This window comes from Coloeus monedula (assembly GCF_965178545.1).
Source record: "Coloeus monedula genome assembly, chromosome: 15".
Lineage (NCBI taxonomy): Eukaryota > Metazoa > Chordata > Aves > Passeriformes > Corvidae > Coloeus > Coloeus monedula.
In genome coordinates, this window is record NC_138795.1 from 9859542 (window position 1) to 9880685 (window position 21144).

Below are 21144 nucleotides of genomic sequence, written 5' to 3' on the forward strand. Positions count from 1 at the left end.
CTTGTCCTGTGCTCCAAACATTGGTCCTTTCCCTGGTAAGTGGCTGTTTGGTTGGTGTGGAGGTGCTCATGGCTGTACCCCAACATCTGCCTTTACAGAAACTGCAGTGGTTTTACCTTCACACTACACACCTTGATGGGAAAAAAGATGGTACAGAACACTGTTCAGTTCTTCGGTGGAGGGAGCAGATAAGAAGCTACCCTTTCTCTAATTTAAGTGATTTTTTCATTAGTTGATATCTATCCTCTTCAGATCCCTCAGATTCATCAATAAATGTAGTTTTAAAAGCTCCAGGTACCATACAGAGCTGTAGGTCAGTGCTGTTAGACAATCACACAGTTTGCAAATGACTTTGCTTCAGTAAAAAACTCTGAGTTGAAACTCTCTGTTCTATGTTTTGCTACAGAAACAACACCTCGGATCTAGGTAGTGGCTAACACAAAGAACAGTGGGTGAGGAGATGCCAATTTGAATGTGTTTCCCTGGTTATTTTAGGGACTTGTTGAGTAACAGTGTGAGGAGAACCCACTCCATTCCCTGTGTGTGTTTGGAGTCTGCGCTGTGATTAGTGGTACTTCACAGCCCGTCTGTGAAGCATTCTGCAAAGTTTTCAGACTGAAAAAGTCCCAGAATTGTACACATTTCCATAATTATGCATGTGTATGCTGATGCATTTTTATTAATTGACTAGCCAGCCAGGAAATTCCAGTCCTAGTAATAAGTCTTAATATGTACAGGCCACATATTAGGCAAGAATGACTTAAAATACATCTCAGGGATGTGCTGTCACCTGGTGTTGACACCTGCAGAAAAGACATTTGTACAAAGCAGAGGAATTGGGAGGGCAGATCCATCAAGGCAAGACACAAGGAAGCCCTTTGCCCCAGGACCAGAGCGGGAACAAATGGAAATAATTATTCTGGGGAGTAACTGAAATTCCTTTTCCCAAGACTGTTTTAGCCATAAGCTAGTGAAGAGATGAAAAACTGCCATCAGAATGAAAAGTGCTAGAAGCAGCAGAAACACATGCAACAGCAAGGTTAGCAATTGGGTACGAAAAGGGAGAAAAAACTCTGCAGAATCTTCACTCTCAGCAAAAAATTGAAGGCAAAACCCAACAGATTCTGTTTAAAGAAATCTTTTACAGCAATTTTCTTTACTCCCAAGTTAAAGCGTGCATGTTCTCATTCCAGCTGAATAAGGGAGCCTTTTTGCTGATGCGGAACACATCTTACTAGTTCATTTTCAGTACAATGCACAGAGAATTAAGTGCACAATTCCTGGTAACAAGAATGGAGATTGCGCACGTCTCCTTCCTTCCTGCACATCACAGAATAAATAACTGGGAGTGTAGGGCAGAGAACGCCAGACACATCACTCTGACTTTGGTTATCAGGAATCAGAGGGCTACAGCTAAAATCTACCCTAAAACAGAGGAAATATTTCTCAGTATAGCAATTCTTCCTATCTACCATTTACAAGAGGAATGACCAGCCTTAATGTGCAGCAGCTGAATACAAATCAGGCTGCTAGCTCTGCTCTGTGCAAAACCATCAGAAATAAATGCCTGAATTTTACCTTCTCAGGAAATCATGTCAACATCAGCACAGCCAGGTCTTGCTTCCTGTATAATCTCAATCATGGCACAATTCAACTCTGATGGGCTTTTGTAAATATGGGACTGACCTTTATAAGCATGTGACATGGGCTTCACTGGCTTCAATATCCGCCTGATCCGCCGAGGTGATGAGCTCCTTCCGTGCTCATTGAGCTCATCGGGATTTAACAGTGTGCAGGCTCTGAGCTGGGCCCTAAGCACTTGGTTCAGCATCTGTGAAACAGGCATGACATTGATCCTGGACTTGGATGGATCTAAGCCAGCGCAGAAGCAGAGCTACATTCAGTCACTCAGGGGGGGAAAAAAGAAGTGTTTTTTTCTTGCAGCCAGAAAGGCAGAAAATATCTAATTAGAGCAGGTCCAAAGGAGGGCCATGCAGATGCTCTGAGGGCTGGAGCACCTCTCCTATGAAGACAGGTCGAGAGAGTTGGGCTTGTTCAGCTTGGAGAAGAGAGGGCTCCAGGGAGACCTTACAGCACCCTCCAGTACCTAAAAGGAGCTTATAAAGAGGAGGGAGAGGGATTTTTTTATACTGGCAGACAGTGACAGAACAAGGGGGAACAGTTTAAAACCGAAAGAGGTGAGATTTAGATTAGATATTAGGAAGAAGTTCTTCTCTGTGAGGGTGGTGAGGCCCTGGCACAGGTTTCCCAGAAAAGCTGCGGCTGCACCATCCCTGGAAGTGTTCAAAACCATGTTGGATGGGGCTTGGAGCAACCTGATCTAGAGGAGGGTGTCCCTGCCCATGGCAGGGGGATTGCAATGAGATGATCTTTAAGAGCCCTGCCAAACCAAATAATTTTATGATTCTATGAGTATTGAGAAAATACTTTATGACAAAACTCCCAACGTACTTGTAGGATGATCGTGTCTGTTGGTTTATAGCTTCATCTAACTGAATGTTCTCAAGAAAAAAGGGGATGTCTCCCTGATTGGACTGAAGGTGCTGCACCCCTCTCTGGAACTGGGAGTAGCTAGGACAGGGTGGCTGTCACCTTTAGTATTAAAGCTTTCCTCTCCCTGGAGCAGAGGGGGACATGGTCAAACCACAGCCTGAAAATGGCCCAAACTACTCTTTAGCCCTGTCCAAGAAACGAATGGTCTGGGAAAGTGCCACAGCTACAGCCCATGGTCTCCAAGAAATGATTGTGAGGCTTCTAGCTGGAACTCTGAGCTCAGTCTGCCCTTTTCTTTTTTTTAGGAAATCACTAAAACATGACACCCTTTTACCAAACAACTGAAACAAACACTGTCTCTGGTTTCGATTGAAGGTGATGGGAATATTAGATACAACAGGATTTTGTAATCATCAATATCTCCTCTGAAGAGAAGATTACTGGATTTAAGTAAACTCTAGTTTCCAGAACTGGCTGAGAAGAGAGTCTTCCTGTAAATAAACTGGAATAATTAATTCCTGAATGGTACCCTATCATAGTCATAGAACAATTTGAATTCGAAGACATCTGTGAAAGGTCATCCAGTCCAACCTCCCTGCAATGAACAGGGACATCAATGACATCAGGTTGCTCAGAGCCCTGTCCAACCTGGCCTTGAATGTTTCAATGGACTCACCACCTCTCTGGGCAACCTGTGCTAGTGTTTTACCACCCTCATTGTGAAAAACAACTTCTTTATATCTAATCTAAATTGGCCCTCCTTCAGTTTAAAACAATGAGAGGAGGCTGCTCTTGGTGTAGAGGATACACAGCATCATTTCATTCTTTCCCTGTAAAAACAAAACACACCAAGGAACAGAAAGATAAAATTCAGCAGTGAATTGCTAAAACGTGCTGTATTTCAGGCTCTCATCAAAAGCTGCTGCTGTGGCATGCCCACGTGTTCATACAACAAGGGCACCCTGAGACTCTGCCAGCTACAAATTGTGTTTTGCTTGCAGCTCTGATGAGGAATCATTTTCGTAGCAAAGTGAAGAGTGGCCCTGCCTGGGGTTCCTGTCTCTGAGCCTCCTCATGCATCTATAAATAGCAAATCATCAGCTCACCTCCTCTGAGCTCATCACATCCTCCCTGCCTTCCCCTCCTGCCTGCTTGTTGAAGCTGTCACCGTGACTCAGATCTCCCCTGTCAGATTCCCTGTGCAGGGAGATTCCCCATACATTATATGGCATCGGGAAGCTATTAAGCTCCTTAGGTTTATATCACCTAAGCTACTTAGGTTTCTATCACCAGCAGTGATACGATGTTGAAGAACCTGACATTTGAAGCAATGTAATTACAATTTAAGGTGTCAGAGCTCCTAAACACTTAAGTTGACAGAGAGGGTCTGCATGATTTTGACGACAACACTGAGTGAAAATAAAGTGTCAAAATCCCAGATGAATGTCATACACAAAATCAAGGACAAACATAAGCTATGACCATATAGGACTGCAGCATTTCAGAGATCCTCCTGCAGAATTCCCTAAGATACCAGGCATCAATCTCTTTCCCTTACATCCAGCCCCCTGATCAACAAAAATATTATTATTTACACTCTAAAGCAAAATTCTGTTATTCTTTGCTTAAGAAAACACAGATGAAAAAAGATATTTCTCATTTTAATAGACTTAATTTTCAGAGTTTATAATTGCTGAAATGACTGTAACTTCAATCTAATCTTGCTTTCAACCCCCTGTAATGGCAATTATTCATGTATTCATCAAAGTATGGGATTGTTTGCACTAGAAATCTCCAGATAACCTGCTTACTCAGTGACGCTAGAGATATCTGTCAGGCCCTAATACTTCATTTCCTGAATAAATGTTTCATAGACTCCATACTCAGACTGTGAAAAGAGTAAAATATTCTTTTGATCATTCATTTGAAATATTTGCTTCATCCTTTAAAAATGAATGTAACCTGGCATGCAGTGAGCAGTGAGACAGTTAAGCTTGATCAATTAATATACAGAGGTTTAATAACATTTTGTGGTCTTTTAAGTGATGTAAACCCAAAGATTTTCACTCTCCTCCTGTATACATCTGACCTCTCTTCTGCCAGGTTTAAGGATGAAATGTTGCTGAGGATGCTGCCCAAGCATTCCATTCGAGCTGTGTGTGGATGCCAGAGCCAGCTCAGACACTCAGTGTCTGTGCAGCTCCACCCTTGAGGTCCAGGGTAGATATGGATATTTTAACAGTTTGACTTAATGATTTTAAAGGTCTTTTCCAATCTAAATGGTTCTATGATTCTGTTCTATGTCTGTACCTGTACGTGCCCAACATTTTACCTACTAATACTGCAGTGAGTCCTGCCCTGCCTGTACCAAATTCAGAAACAAGAAGTCTTGTGACTGACCCAGAGGAACGGTTTCTCATAAAATAAAAATCCTAGAGAACTGTGTATTTGTTAATATAACCCATAGAGGAATTCTGTGACATGAGTATCTACAAAATAGCAAGGAAGGTGCAATTGCAAGGGCTGTGAGTCCGTCCTTTTTTAGATGCACCAGTACAGCTGGAGAGCCAGGCTGCTCTTCGTGTTGACCCTCATAACTCTCACCTGCTTGGTAAGCAAATACAGTTTGCAGGAAAGAACAGAAACAAGCAGCAATTGAACTTGTGGTGCTTTACAATACTTTCAGAAATGCAGAACTGCAGAAAAACAGAGGTGGAGATCACCCAGTCTTTGAAAATTGTATTGTGTAACCTGCTTTTGGAGCTGAAATATACACACTGAGGACAATTTGGCTTTCTCCTTCAGGTGTGCACATTTTTATGAAATATATAAATTTCCAAGTTTAACTATTGATTTATTACGATGTTTGATAATTGGCAAAAAGAGACCAGTAGTGCTCTTGGCCCTAATCATGATTTTGTTATTTTCTTCCCTTCTGTGCCTGACTGTTCCCTGTCATTGCCTGCCTTACACCTGTGCTAGAAGCCCTTTGGAGTAAAAACAAGGCACTGGATTTGTTTCTGTAGAGCCCGTAGAGGCTCCTTGCCATGACCAGGAGTCTGAGACACTATAATAATTCAAATGATAATATGCCAACAGAATCCAATGTCGTGTATCAAGAACCTGTTTCTGCTCTGCTTTAAGACACCAATAAATAAGGATTTTCCTTGTGGTGTCACTTATTTTGTTATGTTTATCAAGGGAGCCAGTTGCAACAAGTAGAACCCTGAGCTGGTTAAAGCTTATTTCAAGTTAATTTAAAATAATGCACTCTCTCTCTTGACTCATCCATCTCTACAAAGAAAGCAGCAAGCAATCCCGGACATTCAAAGCATAACAACATTCAGATGTGTCTAGACATAAATAGCAACTTCTAAACCAAGAATTTGCCTCTGGAGCCTTTTCAGTAGGTCCTCAAATAGAAAATATTTAAAGGACAATCATGATAGTATAATTTCTCTTTGTTTGAGGCAAGGATGGAGTGAATGTGTCATAAGGCACTAAGAAAGAACAAGAAGAATCTCAGTGAGACAAAATGAAAGAACGTCATTATAGACAAGACCCTCCAGTTAAATCAATCATAAATCCGTTGACTTCAGTAGCCAAGGATTTAATGACACGGCTTCAACCAAAACCACTTTTTAGCACTGTATTGTACAATCTGGGGCCTCAATTTTATTTTTTTCTTTAAGTTTATACTCCAGAACTGCAGGATCTGGCCATGTGTCTACAGGAGAGACCCCACTCGAAGCCATGGCTGGAGCAGGGATCATCAGGGCCTCCCAACAACCCTTTGAGCAACATCCCAAACTTCCAGCACGGGAAAACTCTTTCTAAATATGAATCTACCTGGGATTTCTTTGAGTATTAGTAAATAATTGAAATGTCAATGCTAACAAGTTGGTGTTTCCACAAATTGACATAAAAATGTCCTTAAGAATAGGTGGCACAGAACCCACAAGAGAGATGCATTGACACCACCTGCAAACAGCAGCAGCAGCTGTACCTCTGACCTCTCCCAAGCAGGAGACGTGGGAGACTGAAACTCTCCTCACATTCCAGACTGCAGGGAACGACACCAGCAGCGAGTGAAAGGAGAGCTCTGCCTTTGCCTCATGGGTTATCACCCCGGAGCTACACACCCCCTTACCCACAAACACAACAAGCTTGAAGCAGATGAATCACAATAAAAATACCTAAAATTTCACTGAAAATACCTAAAATTTAATTTTGTTATTTCTTTATACAGAAGAGGAAGCACACAAGCAAAACTGGGAACAACAAATGGAGTTCTCCAGTCCAATCCTTTCCCCACTTAATAAAGGGTATGCTTTGCTACCACTTAATTCAATGGAAAAATTCCTTTAGGTCTCCATGGGAACAGCATTGAGTCTATAATACTTAACTATAAGTACCAAATTCTATAAGCTTTGGCTGAAACTTTTTAGTGTCCTTTTAAAGATCTCTGTGGATAAAGAACTTCAGGCTCTGGAGTCAATAAAGTCAATGAAGCAGCTTTCACAGGCATCAAAAGTTCACTTTCAAACTTTTTTACAAAATAGTTACTGGAATTTGGGGGAAGCGAGCACAAAGAAAACACTGTAATAACTAACACAATGACCCTTTCAACAAGGCAGGCGAGCAGCCTTCTTAATGAAATTGGACTTAACGTACGTTTGGACCAGACAGTGAAAGAAAATCCCTCAACAGCACATCACAAGGCCAATAATGTGTAAACAGATAATAGCAAGAGCTGTGTGGTTCATAATTAATTCAGAGGAGATGGCATTTCTGCCTTCTTCCCACTTTGGTCAGTCACTGAAGACAATTTGCCTCTGCCTGTGTGAAGTATCACATTTCAGAGTGAAATCCTTCAAGTCCCATCATGACAGCACTAACATGAAGTGATAAAATAACAATATTTATATTTACTGGACATTGCAGTTGTGTGACATAATTCTAGACAAACTTCTGAACCCATAATCTTCTATTCTTACCCAAATTAATTTCAAAATAAACAGAAATATAAATAAAGATTATTTATAGAATAAATAACTGGTGATAGTGAACAGTGTGATTAATAATCTAATGCCGAGACTGAGCTGTTCAAAGTTTAACATGGCTTTGAAAACAATGTGAATGTGTTCACTGATTTTTGCAAGCAGGGGCTTATCTAGGATAAAAACCTCTGTGGGTCTCAGATGATTGGGGTGACCTTTCTCAGACCAACTCATTCCCTGATGAATACGTATTTAGGTCCCCCTTTATGCCCGAGGTTGTTGCTGTGACAGGTAGTGCCTCTGCTCAGGCTGCAGAATCCTCCCCAGCTTGGTGGCTCCCAGCTCAGCCCATGGTATGTGTACCAAATTGGCAGCTGTCAAAATTATTCAGCTTAGAAATGCATCAGACACGGCAGTTAATGACCCAAACTGAAAAACAAGGGAAGAAACACAAGATCTTTTCAGTTCTAGGGGCTGAGGGCTGAATATCCTGTGCTACAGGTGGAAGCTTGGGCAGGGACATCTGCCCACCTTCACCACTAACAGCCTCTACAGCCAAGTCTCTGTTATCAGTGCCATCAAACCATAAGTCTGCCTTCTTACAGTAGTTTGACCCAGCCCTGGCACTTGTTTAAGGGCAAAAATAATTTATTTTATGACCTCACTGAACTCCTGATTGAAACATTGACATACTGGGATTTTAAAACAAACTTTCTTCTAGTTACATTTGCACTAGCTCAGAAAATCCCATGCTACATGCTTTGACCACATCATGAAAAAGGCTTCATTCTGGATGTTGAACAACATCCCGTGTTTGAGAGAAGCATGTTTGCTTTCTGGCAGGATACAGCTTTCACACAGACCACAGCAGACACAAAAATTAACACAGAGGTTGAACATTACCTTTAGTGGGACAGTACCAAATACAGAAGATACCCTGTCTTAAAAATCGTTATTTTCAGTGCAGAAACAGAGGATAATGACAAGAAACCTTTAGGGAATATTGCAATTTCCATAGCTTGTGATGCTAATTACAGTCATTATCAGAGTCTAAAAAGTTCTGCCTATTTTTTGTTCTCTGCTCACGGAGGCTGGGCTGTGAGATGAACTCAAGGTGCAGTAACAATGGTAACCAAAAAAACTCCTCAAAGCTTAAAGCCCATTTATTTTCAAACACTACTACCTAACTAAAGTTTCTGTAATAGCTCAAAAACCCCTCTCCTATGTACACACACACACATAATCCAAGATATATTATTTTCTAAGACTCATATCCTTTGAATGCACAACAAAAGCAGAGCAGCATCCTGTTAATGGGTTTTGCTCATTGATTCTACATATTTAAGTTTTTTTTAGATTTAGCTCCTTTTCCCCTCACCTCTTTCACCATCATTAATACTAAGAGATTTCCAGAGATAAACTGTTAAGAGTCATGTTCAACAAAACTGCCCACTTGCCTGCAATAATACATAATTCTTTGTTGGTCTTCTAGTTTTGGACTGGTTTTATCCCAAAAACTTTAATGAAATAAAAAGAATGCCTCCTAAATCATTCACTGCTCTGGCTACATGGTGTTCATATGGCCCATAAGGCTGGGTCCAAAGGTTTATACCAGTTTTCACTTCTAAGGGAGTCAGGTGCACTGAGCAGGGGCTGTGATCCATTGCTGGCACGATGACACAGGACACACACATTCTGCACTCGGCTGAAGCTCTTCCATAGAAAGATTAACAAAAGCAGGGAGAGGAGGTCAGATAATTCTTTTAATACCTAAACAACAAATTAAACAGAGTGCTGGAGCTGGCACTGTTCACAAACAAATGCTGCCCACTCACCGAGTCTCTGGTCACTGTTTCCCACTCGCAGTCCCACCAGCCACTCACCATGGAGCCCCATCCAAAGCGGAGGTGGAGAACCTGCCCTGCCAACTCATACATTACAGCAGATTGCCTGCTGATTATACCTTTCCTCTTCCAGAAAACAACTCCAAACAAATAAGGCATAGTATTTGCCTGGGACACATTCCACAAACAGTAAAAAGCTCAAATAAAAACACAGGTTGGGAAGTCTGGCCGGAGGAGAAGGCTCTTCCTCTCCTGGTGCATTTTTATATACATCAAAAGCTATTCTCACGGACCCTTGACATGTTAAATGTGAAGTACTTAACTGTCTACATTAGCCTACCTATTTTATTTTGAATATCTCAATGCCGCTGTAGTTAGCAGGGAATCTTCCTTTTTTGCTTAAGTTTTTTATTAGGCACCTCCTAATCTCTAAATATTTAAAGCTTTATTTGTTTGACACATTAATTGACTATTAATACAAAACCTCCCACTAAGAAGCTGCAGATACAGTACTTCAAGCTGTGATTTCTTCACTTCTCACAGCCTAAGGCCTTGATTCTGCAATTACACACATTTATCTGTACTGTGGTGAAGAATCCCAATGGGACGACTCACACTAGTGAAGTTAATCACATTTGTGAAGATCCAAGTCCTGTAGTTCTGGCTTGGGACTGCATTTGGATGAGACATCTTCAGGGAACTGAGATCTGAAGAAAGCAGCACGAGCAGTGCAGTGTTTGATGTTTCTTAGGAATAATGTTAGTGTGATAAACCTGAAGGCAAAGGTGTTCTTGTACCTGAAACTCAGACTGGGGAATGCCCAGGAATGGTTCACGCCCACAGCCCTGCCGATGGCCTCCTGACTGACACAAAAACACTGCAGACCTGGATGCCTCTGCTTGTCCACCTGTAAAATCACGTGAATGACATGGATATATAGGACAAAAACTCTGGGGTGATTAATTTAAAGACATCTCCACGATGGTTTTCAGCCTTTATATGGAATCTAATGGAAGTGATTATGAACTGTTTAATTATCAGTGAACGAAAGCCCCATGAGAAGTTACAAATCCAAAACTGTGAACCCATCAGTCCTTCCTTAATTAATCCCACTGTCCTAGCAAGCTTAGTACATTACATCTGCTAATAAATTAAAAATCAAGCATCCCAGTACACTATTTAAGAAGGTAACTGTGCCATAAAGTTTATTGTGACTACTGAGTGCTCTTGTGAATCACTGCACTTGAACCTTTTTGTCTTTGTCATCAGACTCCTGTTCTTTGTAGCATAAAGAGGGAAAGGACTTTTATTTGTCCGTTACCCACACACAGCTTTGGGGCAGTCCACAGAGCTCAGCCCAGAAACCAGCTGGTCCCAAAAGGAGGGTGGCGGGAGCAGGGAGCACTCAGGAACCCACAGGCCCGAAGAGTCAGTACCTCTTAGCCCACTGAAGATGCTGAACACGGGCATGTGAAGGCTCCAAGAGGAAGCTGTGGTCCTGAGCAGCATCAGTGAGCGCTGACAGCTCACATCGGTCAGGCTGAGCAGGGCATTGCATCCTTTACACCATCACCTCTGGCCTGCTTCCTTCTGCCTGGTAATAAACTGTTTTTCTAGCAGATTTTAGCACATTTTAACCTATGTTCTGTGGTAATTTTTAATGTGTATTGGTGGAGGGCTCACAGAAGTCACCCTTTACCCCACAGCTCCTGGGGATGCACCATGCACCCAGGTACTCCAGGATCCCACCTGCAGAAACACCAGTTCCCCTATACCAGTGTCTCCCCATGGGCCACCATGGAGGCTGGATTCTTACCACTCTCACATTCCCATCCAGCCTGCAGAGTCAGCACACAGCATGACCATGGGAAATCTGGTGAGCGAGGGAATGATCCTCCCCCCCACACCCTGGGATACAGCAACTCACCTTTATCTGAGGGACAGCAGGACATTTTCCAGGCAGACTTTTCTAAGTGTAGGCTCCAAGTTCTGCCCTCCACAGAGAATGCTCTTAGACACCTTCAGCCACACCTGTCCCTGAACAGTGTGGGTCCCAGCACAGGCAGTTTGCAGGGCTCATCATTTAATTAGCACCCCCCTTCTGCTCCAATTTTGTTTCTCACACATCCACTGCCTCCATCCCAGAGACATAAAAACATGTTCCGAGTGTTATCAATCTATAACTGGGCCAAACTCCTCAGGAATAATCAAATTAATATGAATGCTAATGAACAGCAAATCTCAGCTCATGCACACGTCAAAGGAACAAAAATACTGAAACAGGAAGCAAATTTAAAAAAAAAAAATCTTCAAAGTTTAGATTAATTATTAGAAGGAGGAAGCTTTTCCATATTATATTTATGAACAAAATGATGTTGGTTTAAGCCACATAGCACTACTTTGCCAGTGTTACTGTAACTTCATCACAGCCAAAAGCAAATTGGATCCTGTGGAGTTTCTGTTAATAATCAGATGTAGATTGAAAAATTCTTGAACACAAATTCAGCAATTCAAGGAAAGCAAACTGACTTAATGAGCGCATAGTTATTACCTAGCATTGATTTTTGAGCCTTTGCACACTAATTCTTATCCAAGGCAGAGTAGTTTTACTCCACAAGGTACTAACAGAGTCTGGTTTGACAGTATTCTGAGTGCCATTTCTAAACTTGAGTGCTGTTCCTAGAAATTACACACCTTTACAAGCAGGTGTGAGGTGTAAATTGATATTCTTGTTTCAGTGCAGTGAGATTAACTTTTAGTAATGACTGTTGCAAATAAACAACATTTTCTTTTCTAGGTGAAATAAATTTCCACTGCTTTTTTAGGCACCACTGAGCTGTATTTTGGTATGAGTTTGGGGGGTTTAATACATACATAATGCTGGCTGGAATTATGACAAAGGTGTTACAATTTTAATGCTGGAAGAAAACAATGGCTTAATTCTTTCCTGTAGTCAGCTAGCCGGGTTTACAGAATACAGCAAGAAATTACCACCACATTAACACTTACAAAAACAAAGCCGATGTTCTTTAAACTGTCAATTTAAGAATATGTGGAGCCTCTGTACTACAGACATGAGACTTGACCACATGGTACACAGTCAAATTTTAAAGAATAACTCCATTAAATCTGCAGACATGTTTTCTTCTGTTGGTGATTAATTTTTTCCCTACCCCCAAGGGAAACTAATGGGAAACCTCTTTAATATAATTTTGAGTATCTTCTAATAATTACAGTATCACTAGGTGAATATAGGACAGATTTAGATGACAGCATTTTCCAAATTGGTAAAATACAGTATCTCAGAATACATTATCACCAAGCCTGGTCACCCAGGTTATGTTTGCAACTCTGCTGCTGGTTTAAGGTGGGACTTTCAGCAAAATAGTTAGATCTGTTTCCCGATTTCTAATTGGCAGCTACCAAAACTTCTCTTCCTCATACAACTGAGGACACACAGAATCAAGTCAAGCTGTGGTGCAGAAGCAAAGACATCCCATGAAGACAGTTGCATCATGGATTAACTTTTCTGCTTGTAAAGTGCAGGGTATCAACAGCATGGACAAAAAATGAGCCCTTGGAAAAAGATAAGAGTGAGAGCAGAATGTCTTGCACTAAGGTTATGTATTTAACAGTTTTACATGAAATAATCATATATAAAAACTTTTTTAAGTGCTTTTCTCCAATTTAAAAATCTAAAGAATTCAAAAATAAGGCATTCAATATTTCAAAAAGTACAGATTTACAAAATGTGTATATTCTGTCATGAAAACTCCACACCAACATTATACACTTGGAAAAAAAATACAAACAGGATATATTACAAATTTATGTAGCAATAACTTAGTTCATACCATGCAATAAAAAGGACGTTAATTGAGATACACAAGCTTTTAACTTTCCCTAAACTGGAGGGCTTAATTTTGTTTGCAAATGAGTTTTTATGCGAATTCATAGAACGGTGGCACTTGAAATTTCTGGTAGCCTTTCTATTGAGAGTTAAATTGTACATAATGATTATGAGGATGGAGAGTAACACAGCAGCTGTTACGAATCATTCCAACTTTGTTCGACAATAGCTGAAACTCTTTTCTCATATTCACGTTTGTTCTCCTGGTAAAGTTGTGCTGCCTGACTGTTGGCTGGACTGTTTGGATTGGGTTCATCAAGCAGAGACTGGAAAAGGGGGAAAACATAATGTCAGACAAACCAACACATTTAAATCAGGAAAAAATCAACTTACTTTCAAGTCAAATGTGTTTCAGAGGCAGAAACAACTCAGAATGGCCCAGTTGAAAAAAACCCAGTTAAACTCATTGTTAGGCATCCCTAATTGTATCACTAAACCTCAAATTACACCCTGCACCAGTACTGCACACACTTGTAGCTTCACAAACCAGAGACAGTTTGTCTAGTCAGCACCATGGAGCTAACTGACTAATTGGTAATTATATTACTACTGTCATTCAGGACTAAAGAGAGGCTTAAGATGTCTCCTACAAAACACCACTGTTGAAAAATAAAAACAATCACACAGGAACAAAGGAATTGTGCATTTCCACTGTGCCAGGCCATTTTTACTTATTCCAAGTAGTGTGTTTCAGCAATATTGTCCCTTTGAGGGCTTCACAGGGCAAAGCTTCATAGTAAAGTTACATGTTTCAAACACTATGCAAATTTCTGCATCTGATATCATATCTTGAGTAAAAAAGGTTAAAAATTAACACAAACCAGTAAATGCTTTCCTGTGCAAAAATACACAATGGCAGTTTTGTAGCTCAGAATTAGTAATTATGTAGCATCTTTGCCTTTATTTGATCTAAAAAGTACTGCTTTGCTCATAAGGATTTGAAGTTCCCCTTGACACAAATACCTGGCTATCCCCATTACTGAGCTTTGAATTCTGGAATACAGACCAACAATAACGTAATTATTTGGTAAAATAGATGCAAAGTTACCTGAATCGAAGTTAAAATAGATGAAACATCATATGTTGGACTCCAGCGATTCTGAAGAATATCTAAACATATGCTGCCATCTGCATACACTGCAAATACAGCACAGATATCACTTAGAAACTGTCAGATTTATGGCACTGTTCAAAGCAGAGTTATTGTTCCAATTCAGTCTGTGCTTAGATTAATGCTTTAGGAAAGAGGACAGCAGTTTGTCTCACCATCTGCTGTGGCTTGACACATACTTTGAAGATTTATTACTGAAATTAACAGAACACCTAAGAGGGAAAGAAGGAAGGTCTGAAGATTATGGAATTAGCACAGGAACAGACAGACTTGGTGTCCTGCTCCTCCAGTGTGACCGACCCATAATGTCACAGTGGAGAGAGCAGCAAGGCCTTCACTGAAGGAGTGGAACCACTCACAGCCATCACACTCTGAACAGTGGCAGCTCCTGCCCCATTTTCACACACCCTACACTTACCATGAGAGGCACCAAGGCAGACAGTAGAAAATATGGAAAAGTGCTGAAATCCTACTTCTGTCTGGATACTTATCAGTCTTCATAGAGCCCATATGAACCTGCTCAAACTTCTACATGCTTGTCCTCCAGCTTGTTCCCAACAAATTACAAACCTCCTGGCAGAGACAAACTGGCCTGGACAGTATGTGAGGCATTATGTCTACAGAGGAGCAGCAGGCAGGGCTTGTGTTTTCTGCATGCGTGAACTGAGCAAAACCTATCAGCGCTGGGGGAGGAAGCACAGTGCACTCTCATATCTGCCCTCATCACTGAGTTTGGGTCACACACCTCCGCTATGACTGAGCACCCTCATTTTCTTCCCTGTGCTAGTCCTGGTTGGCACAGAGCACCAGACAAAAGCAGGGACTTGGGTGAAACCTCACCTGGCAGGAATAAGTAACACTTGGCTCCATCAGTTCCCTGCAGCTCATGACACGGCTGCTGTTAAATGGAGGGGGGCAGGAATCTGCAGCCAGAACTGCCTCTTTAAACCAATCTAAGTGCAGCTGCTGCTGAAAATACTCACAGGCTTTGCTACTGAGGCTACATATTGATTAGAAAGAGGCAGATAGCTGCTTCTTAATAGCATTGTAATTCTTAATTTTTCATCAAGCAGTTGCTGTCCTAGACTTCTACTTAGGAGACAGCAATGAAGAGAGATTAAGCATTCTAGAGCTTCAGAGAATGCATGACCACACTGCAATATTTACAGCTAAATAAAGATGGTTTACTCACCATTTGGGTGGAACATTTTTGATAAAAATCTAACAGTTGGAGGCTTATTTGGATATTCTTCAGAAAATTCTATTACTAGTTTAAAAGTACCTGTCCAAACAAAGATAAATACAATCAGATAACTAACAACAGAAGAACATATCCAGGAACATAGACAACAAATTAATTTATGTGCTCCATGATCAATATTTCTCCTCACCATTATATAAACAAACAACACTGAATCTGACTGCTTTTCATATATTTGAAGTGATAATGGAACTGTGGAACTACTGCTTAGAGTAATAAACCCAGCAGCAGAGACTGGGTAGAAGCTTGGAGACTCACTGTATACATGGCAAAGGCAGCCAGATCCAACATTATCCCACTTTTCCGTGACCCAATATGCTGGGTCTATGGACTTGGGTGACTTTAAGGCGTTTCATTAAGAAGGTATTGTGGTGCCAGCAAAGAAACACTGGAATTTCATAATCAGCAATCTCAGTCTTTGGAGCTCACAACTGATTCACTGAAAACCTTTGCTACGGATCAGTGAATAATTTACTGTAACTCTTCCAACCCAACATCGAGAAAAACCCATCTGCTGCCAATTACTGCAATAATACTATAATTATTAAACTCATTATTCCTCATATGCCTAAGGGAGGTTCATTACACACCAACTTTCATGTTTATGTACAAATTTGGGATTCCCTCAACCTCACTGAGTTCCATATTGAGAATTCAAGGTTTTTCACCTGTTCTTCATTAGGAGAACAGTGATGAATCAAACATGCCAAAAAAGATGAAACAAGAAAAGCTCTTGTTGAGCTCAGCTATGGGGATGTACAAACACATCTGGTAGTGTCAGGCCAACATCCCCTGCTACAAGGTCTTGTGTGTATGTTTCTGAAAAAGCCTCAATAGAAGCATTGCTTCTTAGCTTTCTAACCAACCATGAGCCAGCATGACAAGACACTGCTTAGATCAAGATACATATTTTTATAGCAAACAAGCCTCACTCCTTCGCTTGCTTGGTTTCAAATTATATACAGATAGCATATATTATTTTTCAAAAGCAGAACAATGTTAGTACTGGCAACATTTATTAGAATGACAAAGGATACAAAAGTTAGCAACTTACCATCTTCAAAAGGAGTCCCTTCTGGCCTGAAAGGTTTAAAAAGAAACTCTAGTTAGAAGTGATCATTACCTACTTCCACACAGGCCCAGTAAATGGGTATCTTCTTCCTCATCCTCCCCAAGATATACTTACATACTTATATACTTATAATTTAAATACTTAGAGAAGCATCCATGGGCAACCTCTGAGAGCTTTGTTGTATCTAAGACACCTCCCATAGTCACTCTGCTATTTGGGATATCTACTTTATCATCATCCCAAACAAAACATATGCCATTAGGTTACTAGATTATTAGCAAGCACACTTCAGTTTTACGGAAGGATACTAAGACAGCTCCTCTTCTATAGGATATGTAATGTAACTTCCCAGACAGATCCTGTACCTTGTCCTACTGGGATTCAATCCAATCACTAATACATATGGATTTAAAGGCCGAGAACATGTGGCACTTACGTACTTTAAAGAGGAATCCTGCTTTTTCATAACACACCTATTTATTAAACCACATGCAAGCTTTATTCAACAAAAAAGCTGAAAAATTTTAAAATTAAATTTTTTTCCTTCCTAACCGTTCTCTATTTAATCTGTGAAAAGATATTTTAACTGTAACACTTGGCCATTTTTTAAAGTTTGCTGACTTTACATACATGAAACAAGAGAATAACTGCAAAAACAAACATCAGGTTGTTATATTTAGTCCTCTGATATCGAATTTCATAGTGACCAAAAACTCTTACCCAAATATAACTGCATTCCATTGCATTATATTATTCTCAGATGGTGCACCACTGACACCCACAGGAGGGTCTTCTTGCAATCTAAGAATTACAAACATAGAATGACAAGTCATATATCTTAAATACTTCCACCTGCAGGTATAATTTACCAGTAATATCCACATTTTGTAAATATTTTCTAATTCCAAATCACAGAATACACAAAGCATTACATGCAGCTTATCAACACCCCAAAAGACAGACCTGCAAGGCAACGCACATCAAGATTTTCTCATGTTTTACACCGAGACACAAGGGCACAACAGGTCTGATTAAGTGTTCAGGGAGCAAAGGATTAACTGTAAGAATAACATAGCACCATGGACAGCTGGGATTTATGGTGCTCCACAGTTAACTATGAGAGAGCAATTGCTGCTGGCTGCCACAGTGAAGAAGAGAACAAGCTGCAGCCACAACCAGGGAGTGACACACACACACAGAGCACTCTTGCTGGGACACAACACAAGGGACCCTCAGTGGAGCTTTTCCTGCATTCCCAGATCCGTGCGTGAGACGTGGTTAAATTAGGTATAAGCCTATTTTGACTGACAAGCTGATCGCTTCAAAAAGGGAGCAAAGGGGAAACCTGTGTGCCGCTCCTCCCTCTTGCCAGTCCCACAAATGTGTTTATCACTAAAGCAATCACGGGAGCATTTTAAATTATTTTTAGTTCCTTAATCCTTGGACTAGGGAAAAGCATGTTACTTACTGAAAGCCTCACAAACTTGAACCAGAAATATGTGCTACAGCCAAAGGGCAGGATCCAAATGCTCCCCTCTGCCCATTGCTGGATCCATATTAAGGATCACAAGACCCTGAAGAATGTACACCAGCGGGCCCCAATCAATCCACCTGATCAAATCCCCTCAGTGACAGCTCCTCCTCCTCTCACCTGTTTTGCCTCCACAATTATGCAAGAATAAGGAAAATGCAGTGACTGCCCTTGCCTCGCTAACAACTCTTGAGTGTTACCATAAGGTTTAATCATATCACAGTACACTTATAAACAAGTCACTACAAAAAGCTCTGCAGACCAAGGGACACAGCCTAACTAAATACCATGTGCAAATGCAGATTTATTGAGAGCTGACAGCAGCACAGCCAGGCAACCCTCCTGCACTTGCACTGCCTCAGCCTGGGGTAACACCACGTGTTGTCCAAGGATGCTGAGCAGTGGTGCTGCCCTACAGAGGGGCCCAGAAGCTGCTCAGAGCCCCTGTGAACTCTGTGTTTACATCCCTGCTCTCCGAGCACACACAGTCCAGGCAGCTCAGTATCAACAGCATAAACCACCTACTTTTTTGGTCAGGGAAAGCAGGAACAGGACTTCTTCCTACATGACAGCCAGGCTGCAGGCCAGCAGCAGTGCTTGAGCATTAGCCTGACAAATGCATCTGGGAGACAGCTTTAGTTTTTAGATCAACTTTAAAGCACCCTACTTGTCACAGAGTCTAACTACACAAAGGATCTGGCAAGGACTGCAAATAGGACTAATCCTGAAAGTCCTAAACAGCAAGGAAAATGTGGTATTTGCACTCCCTTTTTATCAGAAAATAAATAAATAACTTTGTTGTTGTTGTTGTTTACTCAAACAACTTAGACGAGGTAAGAAATCGGCTGAACTGTTCTCTCTTCACTGCTCCTGACAATCACAGTACGCAAAAGCAATTTATATTTAATGAAGTGAATCAGAGTTGACAGTACACCGTCTGTTGTTTCAGTATGAAGTGCAAGTAACATAAGAAACAAATACGTAAGTTCCAGCACGAAAGAGCAGAGTAAAATAAAAACTGACATGAAAAAGTTACATAAGTTTTGGAATATCAAAGTTGCAACATATAGGACAAATAGATCTGATTTACTTCAGACCACGACATTTGTCTACTTGGTTGTATTTTTCCACATCTTTAGCGTTTTCTCTCAAGCCTTAACTTCAAAATTATTAAACCAGATCTTGTAGGAATATAACGGCATAAAACCCACATCTGACTGCAATTTTGAAAAATAAATTAGTCAGCCTGAAAAAAAATCACTGGTTCATCTGTGTAACCAAATACAATAAAAAGTCTGCATATCCTGTTTTGATTTGAACGGGAATCAAGCAACACCCACTTAACAAACACCAACACTCACACAACAGCAGGGGAGGGCTCCACTTCCCAAAAACCTCCTACTCCTCCTAGATTCACGAATCAGGCTTTTGTCACTGGTGCTTTACGTGCAGCCACGTAAAGCAACTACAATACACGTCAAGTGTTTACTGATGTGTTTTCAGGGGCTGGTATAACATAGCTATGCTAAAAAAAAGAGACACTATCAAAGCTGACTCACCTCTAATTACTCCTGAGCAACCCAGTCCGGAGACTCTTACTGTAAATCTTAAAAGGAAACCCCCCACCCTTTTCCACACTCTGTTCTAAGTGTGTTTACGTGTCAGACTGGAAATAATTTATTCCAGAGTCAGTGGTTCAGTCATTAATGTTTAAAAGAGTGCAACTAATAACTGCTCCTTTAGCAGTTCGCATATATTACACAAAAGACTCCTCACGATTGCAAACTTTAAACACAGTATCATGAGCCTAAAAACATTTAAGGGCATTTTGGTTCTTATTACATACAAACGAAGCGTTCGCTATTTCTTTGCGCTTCGTTTTCAGGTGCCTATTACAAAAAACTTGTTTTCAGAGAGACTCTCCGACCCAACAAGCCTGGAACACTTGTAAATTCTGCCAGAGCTATGCCGAAGCTGGAGCCTGCGGGTGCCGGACGTATTCGGCGGAGGTGGGGTGCGGGCAGGGCGGCGCGGGCTCCCGGCCCGGCCAGCCGGGCACGGCCCCTGGCAGCGCCCGCAGCCCCCCCCGACATCGCGGCGCCCCGTGACCGCGCGGGCACTCCCGGGGCGCCCTGGTTCGCAGCCACCGCTCCAACTTTTATCCTCAGACGCCCCCAGCCGTCGGCGCCCGGGCGAGGCGGCTCGAACAAAGCCGGCGCTGCCCGGCGGGACCCCGCGCTCCCCCGGCAGTGACCCCGCTCCCCCCGGCACTGCCGCTCCCCGCGGGGCGCGCCCCTGCCCCGGGGGGCTCGATGCCAGCCCCGTGCCCGGCACAAAGGCGCGGGGCGGCGGTGGGTCCGGGCCCCAGGCCCCGCTCACCTCTTGAAGTCGCGCATCAGGCGGCGGCGCGCCGGGGTGGACATGGCGGAGCCGCGGCGCCGCCTCCCGCCCGCGCTCGCTGCTCGCCCGCACAAACAACCCGCAATGGCGGCTCCCCGCGCGGGGCGGGGCCGGCGCGGCACGGACCATGCGCGCCGGCGCGGGGGGGCCGGACCGCACCATCGCGCCGCGCGGGGGGGGAGGCGGCAGCGCGCGGCGCCGCGGCCGGAGGCGTTTGGGAAGCGGCCGCGGGAAAAGGGCCGGGAGCGGCCCGGGGGCTGCCTCGGCACCGCGGCCGGCCCGGCAAACAGCAGCGCTGCCTCACGCTCTCGGAGCGTCTCGGTCTGCGCGTGGGCCGGGTTGGATTTTCTCCTTGCCAGACACACCAGCTCGCTGTGATTTAACTGAGCTTGTGCGAAGTACAGAAACAGAAACTCGTAGTCAGATTACAAGGTTATACATTTAGGTTCTTACTTCCATGCTGTGTATGCAGCTCACTCCCACTCTTTGCAGTAACTGGAT

At 42.3% G+C, this 21144-nt stretch overlaps 1 protein-coding gene across 1 annotated transcript; it reads right to left on the minus strand.

Annotated features, from left to right (window-relative positions):
* Positions 1-12963: 12963 nt before the first annotated feature.
* Positions 12964-20750, minus strand: UBE2B (ubiquitin conjugating enzyme E2 B). The gene is made up of 6 exons (XM_082291237.1): positions 20623-20750; positions 17433-17513; positions 16695-16720; positions 15572-15661; positions 14317-14405; positions 12964-13534 (listed from the first exon to the last, which is right to left on the minus strand). Exons 1-6 carry the CDS (start codon positions 20664-20666, stop codon positions 13406-13408), a joined length of 459 nt encoding a protein of 152 aa, XP_082147363.1. The 5' UTR covers positions 20667-20750; the 3' UTR covers positions 12964-13405.
* Positions 20751-21144: the final 394 nt, after the last annotated feature.

Coding starts and splice junctions, on each gene's coding strand:
- UBE2B (XM_082291237.1), bottom strand. CDS start 20,666: ATGTCCACCCCGGCGCGCCGCCGCCTGATGCGCGACTTCAAGAG. Junction 16,721..17,432: donor TGGAATGCAGTTATATTTGG/GTAAGAGTTTTT, acceptor TAAACCTTTCAG/GCCAGAAGGGACTCCTTTTG. Junction 14,406..15,571: donor AAAAATGTTCCACCCAAATG/GTGAGTAAACCA, acceptor CTGTATTTGCAG/TGTATGCAGATGGCAGCATA.